Source organism: Paramisgurnus dabryanus, chromosome 7, assembly GCF_030506205.2.
Source record: "Paramisgurnus dabryanus chromosome 7, PD_genome_1.1, whole genome shotgun sequence".
Lineage (NCBI taxonomy): Eukaryota > Metazoa > Chordata > Actinopteri > Cypriniformes > Cobitidae > Paramisgurnus > Paramisgurnus dabryanus.
Genome location: NC_133343.1, coordinates 36,033,373 through 36,055,446, shown reverse-complemented (window position 1 = coordinate 36,055,446; position 22,074 = coordinate 36,033,373). Strand labels below are relative to the sequence as shown.

The following is a 22,074-nucleotide window of genomic DNA, read 5'->3' as shown; positions in this document are numbered from 1 at the left end:
TAAAGGGTACTGCCCTATTGACAGCTTTGTATCATTTTTGACCATTTTTTTTTCTAAAAGCATAGGCCATTTTACCTTCTCATGGTTTTAGACATTTGCTTAATTGAATCGATAATCATCATTTTAGTAAACATTTATATCAGCTAAACATTTTTGCGAAAATAAAGGGTGGAAACAGGGTTAATGTATGTTTATGTGCAAATCTGCACCTTTAATGCAATATGGCACCTCTTAGGATTTCCATGAAAACAAGATAAGATGGTGACAAGTAATCATTTCTAAACGCCATGTGTAATTTAATGCCATAAAGAGGCAGAATATTTTTATGGTGGTGTAGCTGCTGTCATGGTTGTTTACAATGATCTGCACCTATGCTATATGGACTGGGAATGCACACTGGATACTGGCTTATGAGAATAACATTCATTGTAGCATAAAGATGTTTTTTTAGTGGATGCTATGTCAGTTTGACTTCCTTCCTGTAGGGGGAGACAAAAAGCATGTAATACTTCTACAGGAATTTGTTCACCAAGTAGGCCATGACTCTTCCCAAATCCCTCTGTGGGGTACACCACTTCTCAGTTGGTCTCATCCACTGCATATTCCACACCTCTTTGTTCTGTCAGCATCCTTATCCACGGATGTCCCACAGCACACATTCTGCACCATATTTAGTGATATCCAGGGTGCCTTTTTGCAGTGTGTTTTAGCAATGTCTATAGGTTTGATACTTGGCTCCAATCAGATTCACAGACAGGGGTCCAGGATGCATAAATAACCGTAACCTACATTTCCAAACATAACATTTGGTTTGATGGGTATTAAAAAAGCAGTGAGAGGACTTTTTTCATTGGTGTGTTTATACACGACTAACACACTTTTATGTCCAAACATAATAGGTGCATAATAGGTAACCTATTTGCATAATAGGTGCCCTTTAAAAATAAATGTATGTATTTTATAATCAATATAAAGAATAAAGATTTCATTATTCTGTTCCAATATGGCATCATTTTTCTAGTTTCACTTTTGTGGACATTGTTGTAAACATGCTTGAGACAAAATAATCAGTGTAGAATCAAATATATGCCCACATGCTTAAACTTTGTTAACAAGATCGGACCATGTTCGTTTTCAAACACATGAAGTAAATGCCTGTGCCCTCCCTGAAGCACTCTATATACACACATACACAGGAATGTGTATATAAATCAGGGTTTGACATTACAGCAATGCCTATGGTATTGCTCTTTCCGCGTGAATAGTCTCGAGCTATAGAAATGAATGTAATCCTCTCCTTTCACATGTTTCAGCATCAATGGACAGTACTGCTCAGTTAAGGAAACACAGTAGAGGCTCCACTATATTACATCAACAATAACCCTGATAAATCACAGAGAGAAACTGTACGTGCACTGGAATATACCTCAATGTAAAGTATTTTAGATGGTCGACATTACCCATGCTTTTGGCAAACACTTTAATCCAAAGTGACTCACAAAAAGAGAAGGCAAGCAAGAAAGAAAATGCAATTGGCATATCACCTTTTATCCAAAGTGACTCACACAAAGAAAAGAAAGAAAAAAGATTTAAAAAGAAAAACAAAATCTACATTTGGCATTTCACCTAAAGTGACAGAAAGAAAGAAAGAAAGAACAAGCGAAAGAAAAAAGAAAAGAAAGAAAAACCAAATCTACATTTGGCATTTAAATTTTTATCCAAAGAGACTTACAAAAAGAAAAGAAAGAAAGAACAAGCTAAAAACAGAAAGAAAAAAATAATAGAAAGAAAAACAAAATCTACATTTGGCATTTCACTTTTTATCAAAAGTGACTCACAAAAAGAAAAAGAAAGAAAGAAAAACAAAATCTACATTTCACCTTCACCTAAAGTGACTCACAAAAAGAAAAGAAAAAGAACGAACGAGTAAAAGAAAAAAAGAAAAGAAAAAAATCTACATTTGGCATTTCACTTTTTATCCAAAGTGACTCACGAAAAGAAAAGAAAAGAAAGAAAAAAAGAAAGAAAGAAAGAAAGAAAGAAAGAAAGAAAAGAAAAAAAATCTACATTTGGCATTTCACTTTTTATCCAAAGTGACTCACGAAAAGAAAAGAAAGAAAGAAAAACAAAATCTACATTTGGCATGCCATGTTACTTTTTATCCAAAGTAACTCTCAAAAAGAAAAGAAAAGAAAAGAAAGAAAGAAAAAAACAACAAAATATACATTATGCATTTCACCTTCAAAAGTGACTCAAAAAAATAAATAAATAAAAAATAAAAGAACGAACAAATGAAAGAAAAAAGAAAAACAAAATACACAGATTTAATCAGCATTTTACTTTTTATCCAAAGTGACTCACAAAAAGAAAAGTATGAAAGAAAGAAAGAAAATGAAAGAAAAAAATATGCATTTCACTACAAAAAAAAAAACTTTTTCAAGAAAATCATTTCTTAGTATTTTTGTCTTGTTTTCAGTAAAAATATCTAAAATCTCTTAAATTAAAAAGCTTTTTCTTGATGAGCAAAACGACCCAAGAAAGTAAGTCTAGTTTTTAGACCAAAAATATCAAATTTAAGTGATTTTGTGCAGAAAACAAGCAAAAAAATTCTTGAATTTAGTGTTTAAGAAAAATTTCCAATTTTTTTTTGCTTACCCCATTGTCAGATTTTTTTGCTTGTTTACTGCACAAAATCACTTAAATTTGATATTTTTGGTCTAAAAACTAGACTTATTTTTGGGTGGTTTTGCTCATCAGGAAAAAGCATCTTAATGTAAGAATTTTTTGATATTTTTACCGAAAACAAGACAAAAACACTAAGATTTTTTTTCTAGAAAATCATTTTTTTGCAGTGTTGGCATTTCACTTATTTATCCAACGTGAGTCAAAGAAAGAAAAGAAAGATAGAGCGAAATAAAGATTTGATTTAAAGAAGCCCAACATAAGTTCCAGCTCAGAGCTGCAGGATCATACAGAAGTCAATTACATGCATGAGTTCTCTCAGATGAGTGAAGTTTCATATTCAGATCGGCCATTATCATGTCAGCATGCAGCTCTTGTCTCTCACTGATGGTTTTCTATCTCGCTCTGCTGGTAACGTTGGTGTCCCAGAGTAATGGAGGCTGTCAGGATGCGGCTCTGTGTTGCGTTGGACAAAACCTCTCATGTATAACTGAAGGCTGGAGAGAAGATCGCTCGTATGGGGAATGTTACTGCGACCAGGCATGCAAGACGACATTGGACTGTTGTCATGACTATGACCTTGCCTGTCCAGGTTTCTTGCATTTCATATTTTCAACAAGCATTAATTACATTGATATAAAGCTTATTGCATATAGATACAGTCCAGTATTGCACTACATTTTTGTTTGCAGTTTTATTAACCTTTCAACTTTTTGCATATTTACTTAAAGCGTCCTGTGGTGTGAGTAATGAAATGTATACAAGTATAAATATTGTGTATGTATCAGGTGGTCAGAAATGCTGAATGCATAAGATTTAGATTTAAAATATAGCATGTTACACTCTTAAAAATAAATGTATTATAAAGGGTTCTTCACACCCATGCCATATATGAACCTTTTATGAACCATTATTTTTAAGAGTGTAGGACAATGCATTCTTGCCATATCTTTTTTAAAGTTTTTTTGTGTGTGCTGTAGCTATACCTTGCATTGTGAGTGAATGGAGCGTATGGTCTGGCTGTATGGAGCCGTGTAAGCCCACCGTGCGCACCAGACTCAGACAGGTGATCCAGGAGGCACGTAATGGTGGAGAACCCTGTCCCTCTCTACAGCAGACCGCAGGCTGCGCTAAGTACCAAGACCAGCACAAGACCTGTCTGCAATCACTGGGTATACCGTAATATTCATTTCTACATTTATGCATTTTATCCAAAGCAACTTTCATGGTATAGATTTTTTATCAGTATGTGTGTTCCCTGGAAATCAAATGCACAACCTTTTATTCAAAGTGACTCATACAAAGAAAGAAAGAAAGAAAGAAAGAAAGAAAGAAAGAAAGAAAGAAAGAAATAAAGAACAACAAAATATGCATTTCACCTTTACCTAAAATGTCTAACAAAAAGAAAAGAAAAGAAAAGAAGAGAAAGAAAGAAAAAGAAAGAAAAAGAAAAATATGCATTTAGCATTTCACCTAAGTGACTCACAAAAAGAAAAGAAAGAAAGAAAGAACAAGTAAAAGAAATAAAGAAAGAAAAACTAAATATACATTTGGCACTTCACTTTTTATCCGAAGTGACTCACAAAAAGAAAAGAAAAGAAAAGAAAAAAGAAAGAAAGGAAAAGAAAGAAAGAAAGAAAGAAAGAAAGAAAGAAAGAACAACAAAATATATATTTGGCATTTCACCTTTACCTAAAGTGACTCACAAAAAGAAAAGAAAGAAAGAAAGAACAAGTAAAAGAAATAAAGAAAGAAAAACTAAATATACATTTGGCACTTCACTTTTTATCCGAAGTGACTCACAAAAAGAAAAGAAAAGAAAAGAAAAGAAAAAAGAAAGAAAGGAAAAGAAAGAAAGAACAACAAAATATATATTTGGCATTTCACCTTTACCTAAAGTGACTCACAAAAAGAAAAGAAAGAAAGAAAGAAAGAAAAACTAAATATACATTCGGCACTTCACTTTTTATCTGAAGTGACTCAAAAAAAGAAAAGAAAAGAAAAGAAAGAAAGAAAGAAATAAGAAAGAAAAACTAAATATTCACCTAAAGTGACTCATGAAAAGAAAAGAAAGAATGAGTAAAAGAAAGAAAAATAAACAAAATATACATTTGGCACTTCACTTTTTATCCGAAGTGACTTGCAAAAAGAAAAGAAAAGAAAAGAAAAAAGAAAAGAAAAGAAAAGAAAAAAGAAAAGAAAGAAAGAACAACACAATTTTAATTTGGCATTTCACTTTCACCTAAAGTGTCTCAAAAAAAAAGAAAAGAAAAGAAAGAAAAGCAAAAAGAAAGAACAACAAAATTTAAATTTGGCATTTTACCTTTACCTAAACTAAAGTGACTCACAAAAAGAAAAGAAAAGAAAAGAAAAGAAAGAACAAGTGAAAGAAAGAAAGAAAAACAAAATATACATTTGGCATTTCACTTTTCACATAGTGACGCACAAAAGAAAAGAAAAGAAAGAAAGAAAAGAAAAGAAAAGAAAAGAAAAGAAAGAAAGAAAGAAAGAAAGATAGAAAGAAAGAAAGAAAGAAAATGCATTTGGCATTTCACCTTTTATCCAAAGTGACTCACAAAAAGAAAAGAAAAGAAAAGAAAAGAAAAGAAAAGAAAAGAAAAAAGAAAGAACAACAAAATTTAAATTTGGCATTTTATCTTTACCTAAACTAAAGTGACTCACAAAAAGAAAAGAAAAGAAAAGAAAAGAAAAACAAGTGAATGAAAGAAAGAAAAACAAAATATACATTTGGCATTTCACTTTTCACATAGTGACGCACAAAAGAAAAGAAAAGAAAAGAAAGAAAGAAAGAAAATGCATTTGGCATTTCACCTTTTATCCAAAGTGACTCACAAAAAGAAAAGAAAAGATAAGAAAAGAAAAGAAAAAAGAAAGAAAGACAAAAAGAAAGAAAGAACAAAATATACGTTATATACTGTAATATAAAAGAAAAACAAGTGAATGAAAGAAAGAAAAACAAAATATACATTTGGCATTTCACTTTTCACATAGTGACGCACAAAAGAAAAGAAAAGAAAAGAAAAGAAAAGAAAGAAAGAAAGAAAATGCATTTGGCATTTCACCTTTTATTCAAAGTGACTCACAAAAAGAAAAGAAAAGAAAAGAAAAGAAAAGAAAAGAAAAAAGAAAGAAAGAGAAAAAGAAAGAAAGACAAAAAGAAAGAAAGAACAAAATATACGTTATATACTGTAATATTCATTTCTCTATTTATGCATTTTGGGGCCACATTTTTCCAAAGCGACTTTCTAGGTTTACATTTTCATCAGTAGGCCTATGTGCTCCCTTTGTACTGCTATCAGTACTCAAAGTACAAGAAAGCAAATTTATGTGTTTACGTTTAAGCTCAAGCCCTAGCAGGCACCATCACTAATATCTTAAAGATCTTTATGGGTCTTAGGCCAACACTTCTTGACCACAATACCAGCAACTTATGGAGACTAAATTGATTTGTTGCATTATACAGCCATCAAAATTTGTATTGATTTGTTATTCTTGGACAGATTCCACAGAATACATCCCATCTCATTTAAGAAAACATTTATCTTACGTAAACACATTATCAGGAAATAGACTGTAATCAAATAATACACTCTTATAATCTCTTCATATACTAAAACTATACTGGAGAATAACTGACTGCTTTTAATATGACTTTGACCTTCTTATAAGATTATGGGTGAGCACATACTGTATGCATTAAAAGCTCTCTTATATAACCTTTGACCCATTTCTCGGTCTTAGTCCCAGCTCTCATCACCACTGGTGGCTATGGAAATGCTCGGAAGAAGAGGGAGATTTCAGACTTGAGCAATATTACGGGGTAAAATCTCATGATTTACTACTTACAAAAAGTACTATCAAGGTTTTTCAATATAAAATAAAATAAAATAGCTAATGTGCAATGGTGGAGCTGTTTTATTGTTGTACAATTGTTGTATATAAAAGAACCATATTATTATTTGATACCATTAATGTACAGTAACATTTGCATTTAGCATTTGGTGGACACTTTAAAAACAACATGACCTTTGCATTGCTCACATATGCTCTATGAGTAAGACTATGAGTCACTTGTAATAATTATTGATTATCTGTAATGGTTTTATGTGTATTTCACCTTGCATTTATTCGCATCAGTTACTGTGTGGAGTTTAAGCTCACCTCTTTGACCATGGCATGCCAGCACAGCATCAGTCCTCACATCCGCTGGATGAGGTACCTAAAGGAAGGGCATCAGGTGTGTGTGGAGTGCCAGCCTCCAGCTCTGACACAGGGTCAACGTTACTGCTCAGGGGACGGAGAGAGCTCTGGTTGGGAAATGTAAGAGCAAAGATCTTTCTGGATCAAACTTTTATTATCCTAGACTCCTAGTACATCTTAAGGACAATCAACCAGGGTGTCGATAAAATATTAAAAACACACACACACACACACACACGCGCGCGCACGCACGCACGCACACACACTTACTGTAAAGTGTAGTAAAATTCATAGATACTGTGGTGTTCCCTGCCCGTTACGTCATCAACACAGCGAAGTTGAAAGTCAAGGTTGGATAAACTGTACTAAAAACAAGGTCAGTAAGCGATTTTAGCACTGTTTTTTGTTTTTTTTAAGAAAACAACACCGTTTTTCAATATTTTACTATGTTCTTACCTCAACTTGGACAAATTGTACAGGGTGTCGTGAAAGTGTTAGCATTTAGCTTAGCCTCAATCATTCCTTGGGATCCAAAAACGGATGAATTTAGAAGCCACCAAACTCTTCCATGTTTTTCCTATTTAAAGACTGCTACATGAGTAGTTACACAAGTATGGTGGCACAAAATAAAACTTGGCGATTTTTTTAAGTGGATAAAACATTAGAACTATATTGTATGGCGGAAGAGCACTTAATTTGCAGCACTTCGACCTCAGGTGCAGTAATGTTCAGTAGCGCCTCACTGCAGAACACGACATCCAGGGGGCGGGGTTGGATTTAGATCCAGGGGCGGAGCTGGATCCCGATCCAGAGATCCCATTGGTCGCCAGTTTTACCACAAGACACGTCATACACGTGTTGCTGCGTTACCATTTCCGCATTTAGTCGTAACTAAATTAAGTTATTATTTTGACATAATAACTAACTTCACTTATGACTACAATAAAAGTAGTGCCTTTAGGGTGAAATGTAAGTTTTTGCTATAATGTTTTGGAGTAAAACATTTCGGGTAAGCCTACTACGAGTAATCTTACCACATGCAGTTTAAGACCTATTAATGGATACAGTATTAATATGCATAATTATTAAGATATATAGGCTATGGCATGTTATTTAGAAATTAATAAATTGAATGTTTATCTTGTATGGACTTTGAACTTGTTTTAACGTCTTTGCTTACAGCCATTAGGAAACAGGTTTACTTTTTTTTTAAATTTGCTAATAAAAGATATCAAATAAATAAGTTTATATATTTACTCGTATAGGAATAGCTGTGTAATAAGTGGGATAATGTACAAATAAATCCCTTCAGTGATATCAAACTGTCGGGAACGTGTCCTTACCTCCCCTTACACCTAACTGTGATACTTTCTAAATTATGAATCTTTCTCAACTATATTATTAATCAAACGTACACTTAAATTGATAAGAGCAAACGTTGGTGACCACAGGTTGCAACTAATTGCGGGCTGCAACAACGCAAATATACTGGTTCATTTGGCGGAACAAAGTATATAAAGTGGGAGGAGTTGGATCTAGATCCAACCCCGCCCCCTGGATGTTGTGTTCCGCAGTGAGGACCATCTCGTAATGTTGAAAGAAGTTTGAGCGAGAAGGGGAGTAGTCAGGAGTAATGATGTTACTGCGCGCTGAGGTCGAAGTGCTGCAAACTAAGTGCTCTTCCGCCATACAATATAGTTCTCATTTTTATTCGCAAAAAAATCGCCACGTTTTATTTTGTGCCATCATACTTACTCGTGTAACTACTCATGTAACAGTCTTTAAATAGGGAAAACATGGAAGTGTTTGGTGGCTTCTAAATTCATCCCTTTGGGTCCTAAGGAATGAATGAACCTAACCCAGAAATCTAACGTTGACCATAAACCTAATCCTATAATCTGATTGGTTAATAGGAATGCTGTTCCAGGATCAGCACCAATGTTAATTTGGGCGTGGCCTACTTGGTGAATCCATATTCATCATCATAAACCCAGATCAGTGGATAGGTTTTGTTTTTTACTATCTTGATGCAATGGGTGTCTTTTGCCACTGGGGGGAACCATGAGACATCTATAATTATGCAATTTATTCAAGAGCTTGTTTATTATAAAACCTCTTGTGCTGCTTGAAGACTCTCCTGGTAGGCTCGTGAACTCATTTGGATCACTCCAGAGCCTTGTACGCCTAATGTTTTTTTAATTAAAGAAAGAGATTGCCTGTTTAATCTTGGCTAAATTTAAAATGCTAACAGCATTGGGGGTTGAATAGTCCTGTCAGTTGCACTTAAATTATGTTGTATATCAACTAGTATTTGCAATTTGAACATAACATGCAGTTATTGTCTTAAAACTCCGGTTGTATGAATTCTTGCATTTAACTATGCCTCTGTCTTCCTCTCACATCACTCTTTCAATCTCACCATCACATTTTCGTCTCTCTCACTCTTAGGACGTTAGCTCTGCAATGGCAGGCCGTGGGGAATTCAAAGTGCAGAGGGGTATGGCGACGTGTCCGCCGTCGAGACTCCTGCTCCTGCCCTACTGCACACAGTTTTCTCTTCATCTAATATACACACACTTACATCTAAATTAACCAGAGCATGCAGAAGGTAGGCAATTTTAGTAATGCACATGCTTGTAGGCCAAACACAAGATTTAATGTTAGTCACCTGCAGAAAAAAATATTCATAAGTGACATCTAATAGTAATTCCCTTCAGATTTGGACGTTATAAAGGATTTTTAACAGCTGTAAGAATCAATGTTTGACATAGAGTTGCCACCCCAACAAACGTGGATACTTAAAAATGCACAAATCAATAAATTTTTCTGGCTATTTTATGCAATATCACCCTGGCCCCAAGGTCATTTATAGTGGATGTATGAAACAAGTTCCCATTAAGTTCACACAGGCACCCTACAGAGTGAAATGTCATATTATTTAGCTTGAAAAGTGCACTAGCAATCATTTCATTGACCAAAATATGAGTACCCACCTTATAGCCTAAATAACTTGTAAGATGTATGATATCCCATCATTTAAGTTAACAGTGATTACAAGGTTGGGTTAGGTAGGGTTGCTATGGTTAGACGACTATTAAATTTTCACTGACAGCCCAAATTTTCCCATTATTTTAGCATAGACGTTTGGACGGCTGTCATTTAAATACAAAATTGCTTATTTTACTATATAATTGAAACTTTAAAGGTGCCATAGCATGAAAATCTGACTTTTTCCATGTTTCAGTGCTTTATTTGGGTTCCCAGTGCTTCTATCAACCTAGAAAATGCAAAAAAAGATCAACCTAGTAACTTCTCTGCAAGCATGTGAAAACATAGGTCACTGAAATTTGGCTCTGCTTATGATGTCATAAGCAGCTCTTATTATTATAATAATATCGCCCCTTAATCTACACTTTCCAACCACAGAACAGCCATTTAGTCCAGAGAGAAAGAGAGAGAGAGAGAGAGAGAGAGAGAGAGAGAGAGAGAGAGAGAGAGAAAATTATTCACAGCACAATTGAGCAACAAACCACCATCATTGCGATCAATGTTTAAATTTCATCGGCTCATTTGCATTTTAAAGGACACACCCCAAAACACCACATTTTTGCTCACACCTACAAAGTTTCAATTTTAACATGTTATAATAAATTATCTCTATATTATATTTTGAGCAAAAACTTCACATATGTACTCTGGGGACACAAAAGATTTATTTGATATCTTAAAAAAGTTTTGTGACATGGCCCCTTTAAGTGTCTAAAATGCTTTACCATTCAAACATAGACAATAAATGAACACCCAAGGTAAAATTAATCATCTGTATTATTTATTTGATTTCCAGCCAACCAAGTGGGGAGGGGCGATCTCTTATTCATACTGCGAAGAAACCAAACGATTTCAGGACATTTTGACACAATTTTTGGCTCTTTTTCCTATACAAGACAAGGAATTACCTTTTTGTCACATACAGAACAAGTTACAAGTTGAGAGGTACAACATGCATTAAACAACGTAACACGCGTACAGAAACAACGGCATAGAAAGTCAACAGGTAGAAAGTTTACAAAACAAACAGCCTTTAGACCTACAAACAACATTGTAAAGATTTAGGGGAAGGGAGGGATTGTAAACAGTGCTCTCTGTTTTTTTTTATTCCCTGGAAACTCTATATGGATGTTTATGTTAATTTCTTTTATCAATAAATACTCCATGCCTCTAATTATCATTGTTTTTGTACAATCTTGTAAGAAATGCAATAAATAAAAGAAGTTATTGTGCTTGCCTGCCGTTTTCAATGAGATGCATACAAACCCTTCATCGATAACAAAATTAAAAGTCTAAGCTTTGATGACCTAATACATGCTATTGTAAACCACAACTAAAATAAATATTTAAATTAAAGTGTAAATTAGGGGTGGGCCGAGCCGATATTCAGTATCAATATTAGTCCAATATTGGCGAAAATGGTTGGATTGAATATTGTAGAAGTCGGGGTGTACCAACACGGACCTTGTCATGTCAAAGCGCACTTTAAATTGTCCAAAGTTACAGCTTAAATTTCATTTTGAATTTTTGTGCTGACTAACTAAAAATGTTGCTACTAGTTTAAACCGTTTTAAATAAAAATGAAGAATAAGTATTTTACCGAGCCCCTAAGGTGACATTGGAGTAAAAAAATCTCAAATTTAGTTTCATGTGCTGACGTGAAACTTTTATGTGCTCACGCGAAACCTTTATGTGCAGAATTTTTTTTAAAGTTTAGTTTTGCGTGCTCACGTGAAAATATTGCATGTGAATAGTTTGACGTGCGCACGCAAAACTAAACTTTATTTAATTTTTGCTCCATGTCCCCTTAGGGGCTCGGTAGTATTGCACAATGTTTCATTGAGTCTTAAATTTGTCATTTGTTGCAAAGTAAAATGTTTGAGTGCTGTAGCTCTGTTTAAGCCTTTTGTATGGCAAACAAATGTGTTATTTTCAGCTTAATTGATTAAATGGGAGATAGAGATGGTACTGGATCGGTATTGATAGATTCTCAAGGTTGTGGTATCCCTTCTGTGTGTTATCAAACATGAAAAAGTAGTATCAGCCCAGCCCTAGTTTAAATTAACGCACGTCCATGTTGATGCCGGAAGCATGGTCAGTTCATCAAATGTTTTTGAGTCATTTGCAATACCACATAATTTTTTATTTATGTACCATAATGAATTTAAACCTATATTTATGCATGGTTTGGTGTTATAGACGGCACACCTTTAATGCCATTAAACCATTCAGTAAGACACTGACATTCGACTCAAATTACTGATTGTCATCACTTGTTGACTGGTGGCTAAAAATCCCCCAAAATAATCACCCATATAAGACTCTAGTCTTATATTATAAATTGATGGCTGATTATAAGCAATAACAAAACATATGCTAATCTCTGATTGGCCAATTAATATGGACAAAATTGGAGTAAAACTCACAAAACCTGTCAGAGATATATTTATATAATATGTATATCATGTTTCGACCCAAAATCATAATTTTAAATTATATTTTGCATAATGAATGCATATAGTAGAACCTGTTTATATGGCAATGTAGCACCCCATTAGTGTTACAGCGAAAATAAAAATTAAATTAGAGAAATAAATAATTTATTTAAAAAGTCATTGTGTCATTCTTTTCCGCTGGATTTACCCATGAATTATCACAAAACACAAGGGTTGACTTCAGGGCATAGCTTCACACAGAGAAAAACATGGCTTTTACATGGCTTTAGTAAGAAAACAGCGTTGCTATCGTGTATGAAGAGGGCATTGGATGTGGATCTCACGCATTAAGCTTTCATAAAGCAGCCGTACCGATCGTATCAATCAAAAAATATTTCATATTGAGCAGAGAAAGGGAATATACCATACTAACCTAGATACCGTCCTTCCTCTCTCTCTTGCAAAAATTGGTATTCAGTTCGCACCTCAAATAAATCGCTGAGACAAGGATGGAGGCTAACACACACCCAAGTCTCAAGAGAAGCCAATAACCTTCGCACCCCCAAATAACACACACACATACATACATACAAATTAAATCCCATTTGTGACATTTTCATTTATTTCAGTATGGTTTCACCCTGATGCAATGTATGTTTTTGATCTAATTTAGCCCTCTCTATCCCGCTTTTCAAAACTGGATATGAGCACTGGCAGGGAGGGCTTGTGGTCACCATGGAAACTGGATATATAGTTGTCTTCAGGACATCGTCTACATACCTGTGAATACATGCTGGACTGTGTATGGTATCGGTGATAATGATTTTATCTTTTTTTAAGAAGGGATCATATCTGTGATGTAATTTGAAGGTAAACAAGCCCACAGAGCTCTTGTATTAAAAGTGATCAATGTTTTTATACTTTCAAAGTGATCATCTTGGTCACGAAGTACTTTGAGCCTGAATTACAATTTGGGACACAAAAGGTCCCATTAATCTTTATACTAAATCAACGTTTGAAAATAAACATTTTCACTGCCTATGTAAAAGTAAGAGACCATCTACCACACTTCACAGGATCATCTAGAAAATACTTTAGAAATATATATCTATGCTTATTTATTCAGAAATATTCGGCATCATCTGCTATGAAATTGTCAATCTTACTGAAGTGTTGAATTGACCTGAAGTTTTTCGGTAGTTTCCTTTATCTTTAAGTTTGCAGGGAGAGGTCCGTATCCATTCACCGTGGTTCTTGCTTCGGTTTGGGCTGCCGATCTGCATGTGCTGTTTATTGAATATGTGATAAGCATGGCCATTGCAAGAACGATACACAGATACACAGTGTGATGTGTACCTTTTGTTACTTTTAAACACACACTACGTTGTTTTGTGCCATAACAGAACATGAGAGAATGGTAAATGTAAAGATTTTGGTCTCTTCTAATAAGATCTCTTTCATTCTTACTTGTGAATTTGAAACAAGAAATATTTCTAGAGATAATCTTCATGTCTATATAAAAATAAATCAAGTTAGAATCACACACTATGTGAATTTGGAGAGTGGGTATGTTTGCAGGAATGTAACTTATATACGTTATACCAACAGCCCTCCCTATATCATATAGTCTTATAGCACACAATCACTCATCAATGCAGTTACCCAAGGCCAGTTTATTAGGTGCACCAGTAAACAGGGTGTATTGTATCTAATGTTAAACTTTATGGTGGGCTCTGGACAGTGGCTAGCTAACGTAGGCAGTGACAGACCATCCCCTTGATTTTCCATACACATGTGCGCTTTAATGTCTGGTAAGCCTTCAAGCTTTACAATAAATTCTATTCTTGTCACTAACAACTACGTGCCAGATCTGTTCTGGCCCTGGGACCCACCAATGCAGGGTTGTTTACAGGGCAAGAGGTGTAGGCAGTGGTACATCCTCAAGATCCTGTTTCTTAATGATGTAACATGACCTCTGTTTTCCAGTGATCTCTCCCGCCTAAAGTCACCAGGGTAGGCCCTTTGGTCAGATGCCTGTAAAATGATTCTCCAATGCACATTAGTCTCTGTTTCCTCCGATGTCCTTGACTGAACTTGGCCTACTTGGACTCATGACTCTGGGGCCTCAGTGGCCCTTATCAAAAGTGTTGGAATGTCCCCTGTCCCCTTTGGGTCTTTGTGAGTTTTCTGAAGCCACGTGATTCTCGTGGCTAACACCTGGGCTACTTCCTAATGGAAAAAGGCAGTTCTGACCTAGCAGCCTCTGGGCGGCTTCCAGGTGGTTGGTGCCCCCCTGGTAAGCGCTGAGCCGAGGCTTGGAGCTCAGGCCACCCAGCAGACGCTCCGAAGGGGCGCTTTCACGCAAATGCTCCTCATCGTCTGTGTCGGCGTCAATGTACTTGCTGATGGAGGCGTCGTGGAAAGTGAAGACCGCAGGGGTGCGTGCCTTCTTCTCAGGTGTTTTAGTTGGAGTCCTGCTGCTGGCAGTTGTGTAGACTGACACCTCTGGACTAAGGATGGAGTGGTCGGAAATAATCGAGCTGTCGGACTGAGGACCACCTGATAGGCTGGTCTCCCCACAACTGCGATGATTTACCTTGACTGAATGGATTTTCTGAGAACTTCCAAGCGTATTTTGTTGGCGTAAACCATCCATGTTAAGAGGTTTGGCACCAGAACATGGTGGTGCGAGCATGGTCTCGTGCTCCATGGTGGTCTGCAGACTTGGGTTAGCACTGACTCGACCAGAGAGGCCAGAACCAGGGCTGTGGGAGAAACGAGAGCTCTCTGGGAAAGACAAGCCCCCTGCTGGATTGTAGGGAAATCGTGGGTTCTCTTGAAAGTCTGTTGCACAGCTTATATAGCTCTCAATGCTGGAAAGACTTTTCATGTCCACCACTCCTTCGCGACCCCCATTCAGCGGGTCTCCTCCTTGACCCGGCAAGGCTCCCAGCTCAATTTCATCCCTTCTGTGTCCTGCTCGGGATGTATTTTTGTCTTTGGTGTTTAGGTTGGGCTGTGACTGAGTCTTAGCCATCTGGTTGTACATTTCTTCTAGTTTCTGTGCATTAAGCCTCTGTGGACTAGAAGATCTTGGCTTGTTTGGGGAACCTTGCTCTGGGTTAAAGGAACGATTAGAGCTGGTCTCAGATGTCGCCCGTTTAGATGACCATTTCCACCGACTGGGTGAGAGGTGGTTGTCATTGGACCTCTCGCCCTTGTCCATCACCACCACATCTAGAAGATCAGCCCCTCGAGAAAATGCTTCTCTAACATTCATAGACACTATACTGCCATTACGCTTGGCTCGTTCTAGAGCCTCGCGTCTCTTGATGGCTTTTTCCTGTCTTTTCTGTTCTTTGTAGAATTCAGAGAAGTTGTTAACGATAATGGGAATGGGAAGGGCGATCACTAACACTCCTGCTATGCAACAAAGACCACCAACTATTTTACCCAGTAGCGTCTTGGGGTATATATCACCATATCCCACAGTGGTCATGGTAATAGTGGCCCACCAGAAAGAGGCAGGGATGCTCTTGAACTTGGTGTCATCCTCATCCTTTTCAGCAAAGAAAACTAGACTGGAAAATATCATGATTCCCATAGCCAAGAAGAGGATAAGCAGGCCTAGCTCATTGTAACTCCGTCGCAGTGTGAAACCCAGAGACTGCAACCCAGTGGAGTGACGTGCCAATTTGAGGATTCGCAGAATTCGCATGATTCGAAAGATTTGCACCACTCGCCGTACATTCTGGAACTGCAGCACACTCTTGTTGGACTCTGTCAGGAAAATAGTGACGTAATATGGTAAAATTGCCAGCAGGTCGATGACGTTAAGGGGACCTTTAAAGAATTTCCACTTGTTTGGTGATGAAAGGAAACGAAGAAGATATTCCATGGTAAACCAAGCGATGCACACTGCCTCCACGTGGGCTAGCTGTGGATTATCAGTAGTCTGACCAAATTCATCTGTGTCTTGCAGCTCCGGGAGGGTGTTCAGGGACAAAGCAATAGTGGAGAGCACAATGAATAGGATAGAGATGATGGCCAAGATCTGAAAGACAAAAATCAAACAAATCCATTATTAAAAATAAAACCTGCAAATTAAAGAATGCTGAGGCATGACCTCATTACATTTTGGTATTGTGATGGTTTGACTGTTTCTTCTACCAGATGGAAAACGCAGCTCTGAGCCCCGTTGCATGAAAATACATAAGTGAGGGTTTCCCTGAGGAACGAAAAGGGATTTTTTACAACAAACCTATTAACTGTCACCCTTACCTAAGTGTTTATACTAAGTATTTTACGGTAGTCTCTGTCAAAACACGGCATTGGAGAAGTGGTTGCAATAGTTACAAATCAACGCACAAGGCTCAACAGACGGTGGATTTGTGTACAATGAAACTTCGCAAATAACAGACTGTAAAGTATCGCATTTATAAAGCCTCAAAGTAATACAAATTTAAACCACTTTGGATTGACTGACGAATGACGATCAAACCGATATTCTCTTAATAAATGCGCACCACTTTTCTCCAAGGAATTATTTCGATCATTAGAAATGTGCATCGGTACTTCCTTTTCTTAAATAACCATAAAATCCACCATCGCATGATGTGACGTTAAGGGACCTGCTATGGTCCCTTAATTTTTTAAGGTAAAATGGGTACTAAAGACTTTGTAGCAAGGCAAAGGAAATACTTTAGCATACGTTAGCAAGGGAAAATACTTTTTGACAGCCCAATGGTTCCTTAAGGTAACGTGCAACATGGTGCATAAACACCAAAGTGTTTATGGCAGTGGTTCTCGGGACCCCCCTCCCAGAATGTTTTAGACGTCGCCATATATAAAAACACCTGATTCAGTTCATCAGCTTGTTAGTGTGTTGTTTAGGAAGCCTGATGAGTGAAATCAGGTGTTTCATGTAAGGAGACATCTAAAACATTCTGCACGTTACCCGAGGACTGGAATTGAGAACCACTGGTTTATGTTTGTTTTCAATTGTTTCCTATGGAAGCGTGTTGCTTTTCAAACAACGTCGTTTTTTCAACAGTTGAAAAAATTCAACTTTGGGTGAAAGCTTAGTCAATGTCACTTCTCATACGGCCGTCCAATCACAGTGAAGGAGGAGTGGGACAAATATCTCAACAACCGGCGTTAAACAACTGATAAAGCAGAAGTATCATAGCAATTAAAGCGCTTAGCTGAAAAAAGCTGTCAAGCGCCTACAGTCGGCGTACGCCTGGCATTTTCAGATGTGCTTAAATGCTTTGGTGTGCACGCCCCCTTATTGAACGCTTAGGTTTTTTCTTGCAACCCATGTCTCATTAAAGGTACCCTTAAAGGGATAGTTTGGCCAAAACGATATTAAACCCATGATTTACTCACCCCCAAGCTGTCCGAGTTGCATATGTCCATCGTTTCTCAGGCAAACACATTTTCGGATATTTTAGAAAATATTTTAGATCTTTCAGTTGATTAAATGTAATGTTACGGGCTCCACCCATACTCCACAACCTTCAAGTCCAAAAAAAGTGCGTCCATCCTTCACAAATTAAATCCAAACGGCTCCAGGATGATAAACAAAGGTCTTCTGAGGGTAATCCGTGCAGTGTTGTTGTAGAAATATCCATATTTAAAACTTTATTAACGTAAATAACTACCTTCCGGTAGCGCCGCCATCTTAGACTCCTCTGTATTCAGGAGAGAGTATTAGCGTAGTGTACGCACTTTTCTTAGTGACGCATGACAAATTCAGAGGGCGGGGGCACAGAGCAGCAGCAGAGTAGCCTCCGTAGGCTGCGTAAGCTCTCATCCTGAATGCGGACGCGACTAAGATGGCGGCGCTACCGGAAGGTAGTTATTTACGTTAATAAAGTTTTACATATGGATATTTCTACAACAACACCGCACGGATTACCCTCAGAAGACCTTTGTTTATCATCCTGGAGCCGTTTGGATTTAATTTGTGAAGGATGGACGCACTTTTTTGGACTTGAAGGTCGTGGACTATGGGTGGACCCCGTAACATTACATGTAATCAACTGAAAGATCTAAAATATTTTCAAAAATATCCAAAAATGTGTTTGTCTGAAAAAAGATGGACATATGCAACTCGGACAGCTTGGGGGTGAGTAAATCAGGGGTTTAATATCGTTTTTGGCCGAACTATCCCTTTAACCTTATATCTAAACTATATCTAGGGGGTTTCATGCAATAGGGCACTGGTACTTAAATCTAGATCTTCCACAAAGGAGTTTTTGGTTTGATTAAGCCATCCTATGCACTTATAGAGAAAATTAAAAAATAGCAATGACAAGATAGCACTAATTTGACCCTAAAAATAGCAACCAAACTGCAAATTGTCATCTACGCGAGTAGGTGAGTAACTGAACATCATGTTGAATGGCAAGATATTGTGACATAATGGCTTACTCATAGGTCAAAAACATTGTAAATTAGTAAATAAGCAATATATTACTTATATGTGCTTGCCAATGTAGATCAGCCTCATGGTCATTTTCATCCCTTCTTTTTCATCTCTATTTGTTAATATTATCAAATAAATGTCCTTCCTATGAATAGCATTTAAAATCATTTTTGAATCGGCGCATTCACAGGTGTATCCCTGTGTGTATTAAGGTGTCTAAGAGGAGATGATACCCTCCAGTCATGTGAGTCACGAGGGAAAAGTTAGAGGTGTTAAGCAGATTATATATCGCCCATAACCAATAAACAGCAAAGATTAGCCCTTTATTTATAAGCTTGCCAAAGCTCATTATTTCACATGGGTATCGGTAGCCACCATCTCTAATTCACATTAGGGCTTCCATCCCCCTCCTATTTGTTCTTTACAGTCTCATTAAAAAGCCTCGGCTGGCTTTTTGTAATGTTATTGACATGTATTGATTTACATTTTATGTTGGCTTAAATGATCTTTTGGTCAGGAAGACTCCTCTATAATCACATAAGCAATTAGTGTAGCAAACCATTATAAGAAATCCCTTTAGAAATGCAAACAACAAAAGCTTTATCTAGAGAGCAAATGCTTCTCGTATTGTACCAAATTGTCTCACCTTGCCCTGCAGAGATTAGAACGAGGTATACATTAAAATTTATAGCTTTACACCCTTACTGTGTCAACAACCGTCTCATTTGTGTCTATTCTCAAGGCTTTTTACGAGAAACATCCGAGACAGACTTGATGCTTCGAAGAACCAACCTAGCACGCCATTAAGTCTCTCGAGCCAGAAAAAAAGTACCTTTCAAGCAATAACATCCTTTCTCTGTGCTTTACTACAGCTTTGAGCAGACCAGACAAAGTGATTCTGAACCCTGGAGGTAAGAAAGACTCCTTTATAGGCCAAACATTTGTGTAAGTGTGTGCGCGTGCATTAAAATGCATTCTTAATGTGCAAAACTGAAAAGGGCAGCTACAAAAGACAGTCCAGAGATTGACAATGTTCAGACGTTAAACTGGGAATTGCATTTTAAGAGGGCTTAGCACCAATTCCCCATGCGCAATCAATTGAGCCATTGACCATGTGATAATCTGTAAATAAGGCTCAAGCTGAGCAAAGCGTAACAGGGTCAGCTCCCTGCGTGGAGATGGCAAAGGATGCTCCGGGAGAAATCCCAGGATTTCTGCGTCATCACAGGTGAGCGGCTCATCATTATCACATCCAGTAGGGTGCTCGTACGAGCACGTACAAATTATGCTCTACTGGGACGCATGCACCAGATATACTAATATGCATAAACACAAACACACACACCAAAATCTGCTGTGCACAGCATGACATCCTGTAAAAGGCCATTCAAACCTGGCATCCCGAAAGAAAAAGCACAAATGAGATCTTTTTAATAGCTTAGTTGTTTCTCCGATTAAAAGAGCAAATAGAAAGTTTTGTTCAAGTCATCTGCTTCCAGAGATAACCAGACACAAATGTACTCACAAACCATGCCATAATTCTTCCAAATTCCAAAGTTGTACCTATACACTGTCGAAAATTTTCTTTTTGCTAAAGGTTTCTTTTTGTACATTTTGAAGTACAACGTTGTGTCCTAAAGACCTATTGTGTACCTTTAAGGACCACCTTTGTACCAGTTAAAGAAAAACACCACCATTTTTTATATTTTACTATGTTCTTACCTCAATTTAGACAAATTAATACATACCTTTTTTTTCAATTCGTGCACTTTTAATCTTTGTACGGCGCCTCGTAAATGTGTAAGCATTTAGCCTAGCCCCATTCATTCCTTAGGATCCAAACAGGGATGAATTTAGAAGCCACCCAACTAGGGATGGGCACGAGTACTCGATTGCTCGAGTACTCGAACGTGGCATCGATGATCGATCACGAAAACGATGATCATTTGGGTTTATTTATTTATTTATTGTGGATATGGCGGCATTTGGATGTCTGGTTAGCATTACAAGCGCATGTGGTAGTAAAGACTGGGTCTGGAGATGCGTGTTTGACGTCGTGTCAAGCTACGCAGACCGACGTATGACATCAGTAACATTACCATGCGTGATTCAAAAACAAACAGATAATTTCGCGCGACCGCACAGCAGAAACCCGCCGATCCCGTGAAGCCAGCCACAACTCACATCACTGAGGCACTATGGTTTAAAAGGATGTCTTGATTTTCGGAAATACAGTCAGTCAGGTGCAAAATGTACAGCGCCGTCAAAAGTTCAATGGATATCATCTCATATTTAAACATCAAATGTCAAGAGATACCAGAGAGCCATACGAGCATTACCATTACATCTTGACTGAGGTAAGAGGACGACACGACACAGCTAAACGCGCATGATAGCAAAACACTTAAAGCTGCTTAATGTTATGAAGCTTGAACTTTGACTGGACGTGTTTAAAAGTGCGCTGTTTTTCTTTTTTTTTAGATAACTTAGTTGAAGTCTTGCATTTTATGCAGATAGATGCACGTTGTATATTTATGTTGTATAAAGGCTTAATATTATGCAGAGTGCGTCAAATAGAAAGGGCTTCGGTTTGTGTTTATTAACCCTTTAGTTTCACTTCATCACGCAGCTTTTCCTGTTAGAGGTTTATGTTAAAAACATTTAATTAATTAAAAATCTAGTATGTGTTCATTGTTCTGTCGTAGTTTCTTCAAAATTAAGTTTTATTTGAGTTTTTTAATCAAAATATTTTCATTTTCACCATGACGTGTACGCCCCGCCCCTTTGATTGCCCTGCCCCCAGGTAATCGAGTACTCGTTCTTCAGACCTATGGATTAATCGAAATGAAAAAAAGACATAAATGCACATCCCTACACCTAACACTTCCATGTTTTCCCTATTTAAAGACTGTCACATGAGTAGTTACACGAGTAAGTATGGTGGCACAAAATAAAACTTTTGTTTGGAGCCATAGGAATGAATGGGGGTAGGCTAAGTGCTAAGTCACATTCAAGAGTCGCTGTACAAAGATTAAAAGTGCACGCATTGAATAAAGATACAGGCAGGTATGTATTAATTCATCTAAGCGGAGGTAAGAACATAAAAAAATATTGAAAAAACTGTGGTGTTTTTCTTTAAATGTAAGGGGTACAAAATATTAAACTGTACCTTTAAAGGGACACTCCACTTTTTTAAAAATATGCTCATTTCCAGCTCCCCTAGAGTTAAACATTTGATTTTCACTGTTTTGGAATCCA

The 22,074-nt window shown here is 37.0% G+C and overlaps 2 protein-coding genes across 3 annotated transcripts in view; one reads left to right on the top strand and one right to left on the bottom strand.

The window, feature by feature from the left end:
* The first annotated feature begins 2,820 nt into the window (after positions 1-2,820).
* Positions 2,821-10,870, top strand: LOC135770084 (somatomedin-B and thrombospondin type-1 domain-containing protein). Its single transcript, XM_065279740.2, has 6 exons — positions 2,821-3,274; positions 3,663-3,854; positions 6,445-6,523; positions 6,841-7,023; positions 9,352-9,511; positions 10,748-10,870. Exons 1-5 carry the CDS (start codon positions 3,040-3,042, stop codon positions 9,467-9,469), a joined length of 807 nt encoding a protein of 268 aa, XP_065135812.1. The 5' UTR covers positions 2,821-3,039; the 3' UTR covers positions 9,470-9,511; positions 10,748-10,870.
* The window catches only part of kcnb1 (potassium voltage-gated channel, Shab-related subfamily, member 1), a 37,792-nt gene continuing 26,428 nt past the window's right edge, over positions 10,711-22,074 (bottom strand). For both annotated transcript variants that reach the window (XM_065279738.1, XM_065279739.1), the window contains one exon: positions 10,711-16,440. In XM_065279738.1, coding sequence (XP_065135810.1) covers positions 14,512-16,440 — 1,929 coding nt within the window. In that variant the 3' untranslated portion in view covers positions 10,711-14,511. The remainder of the gene's footprint in view (positions 16,441-22,074) is intronic.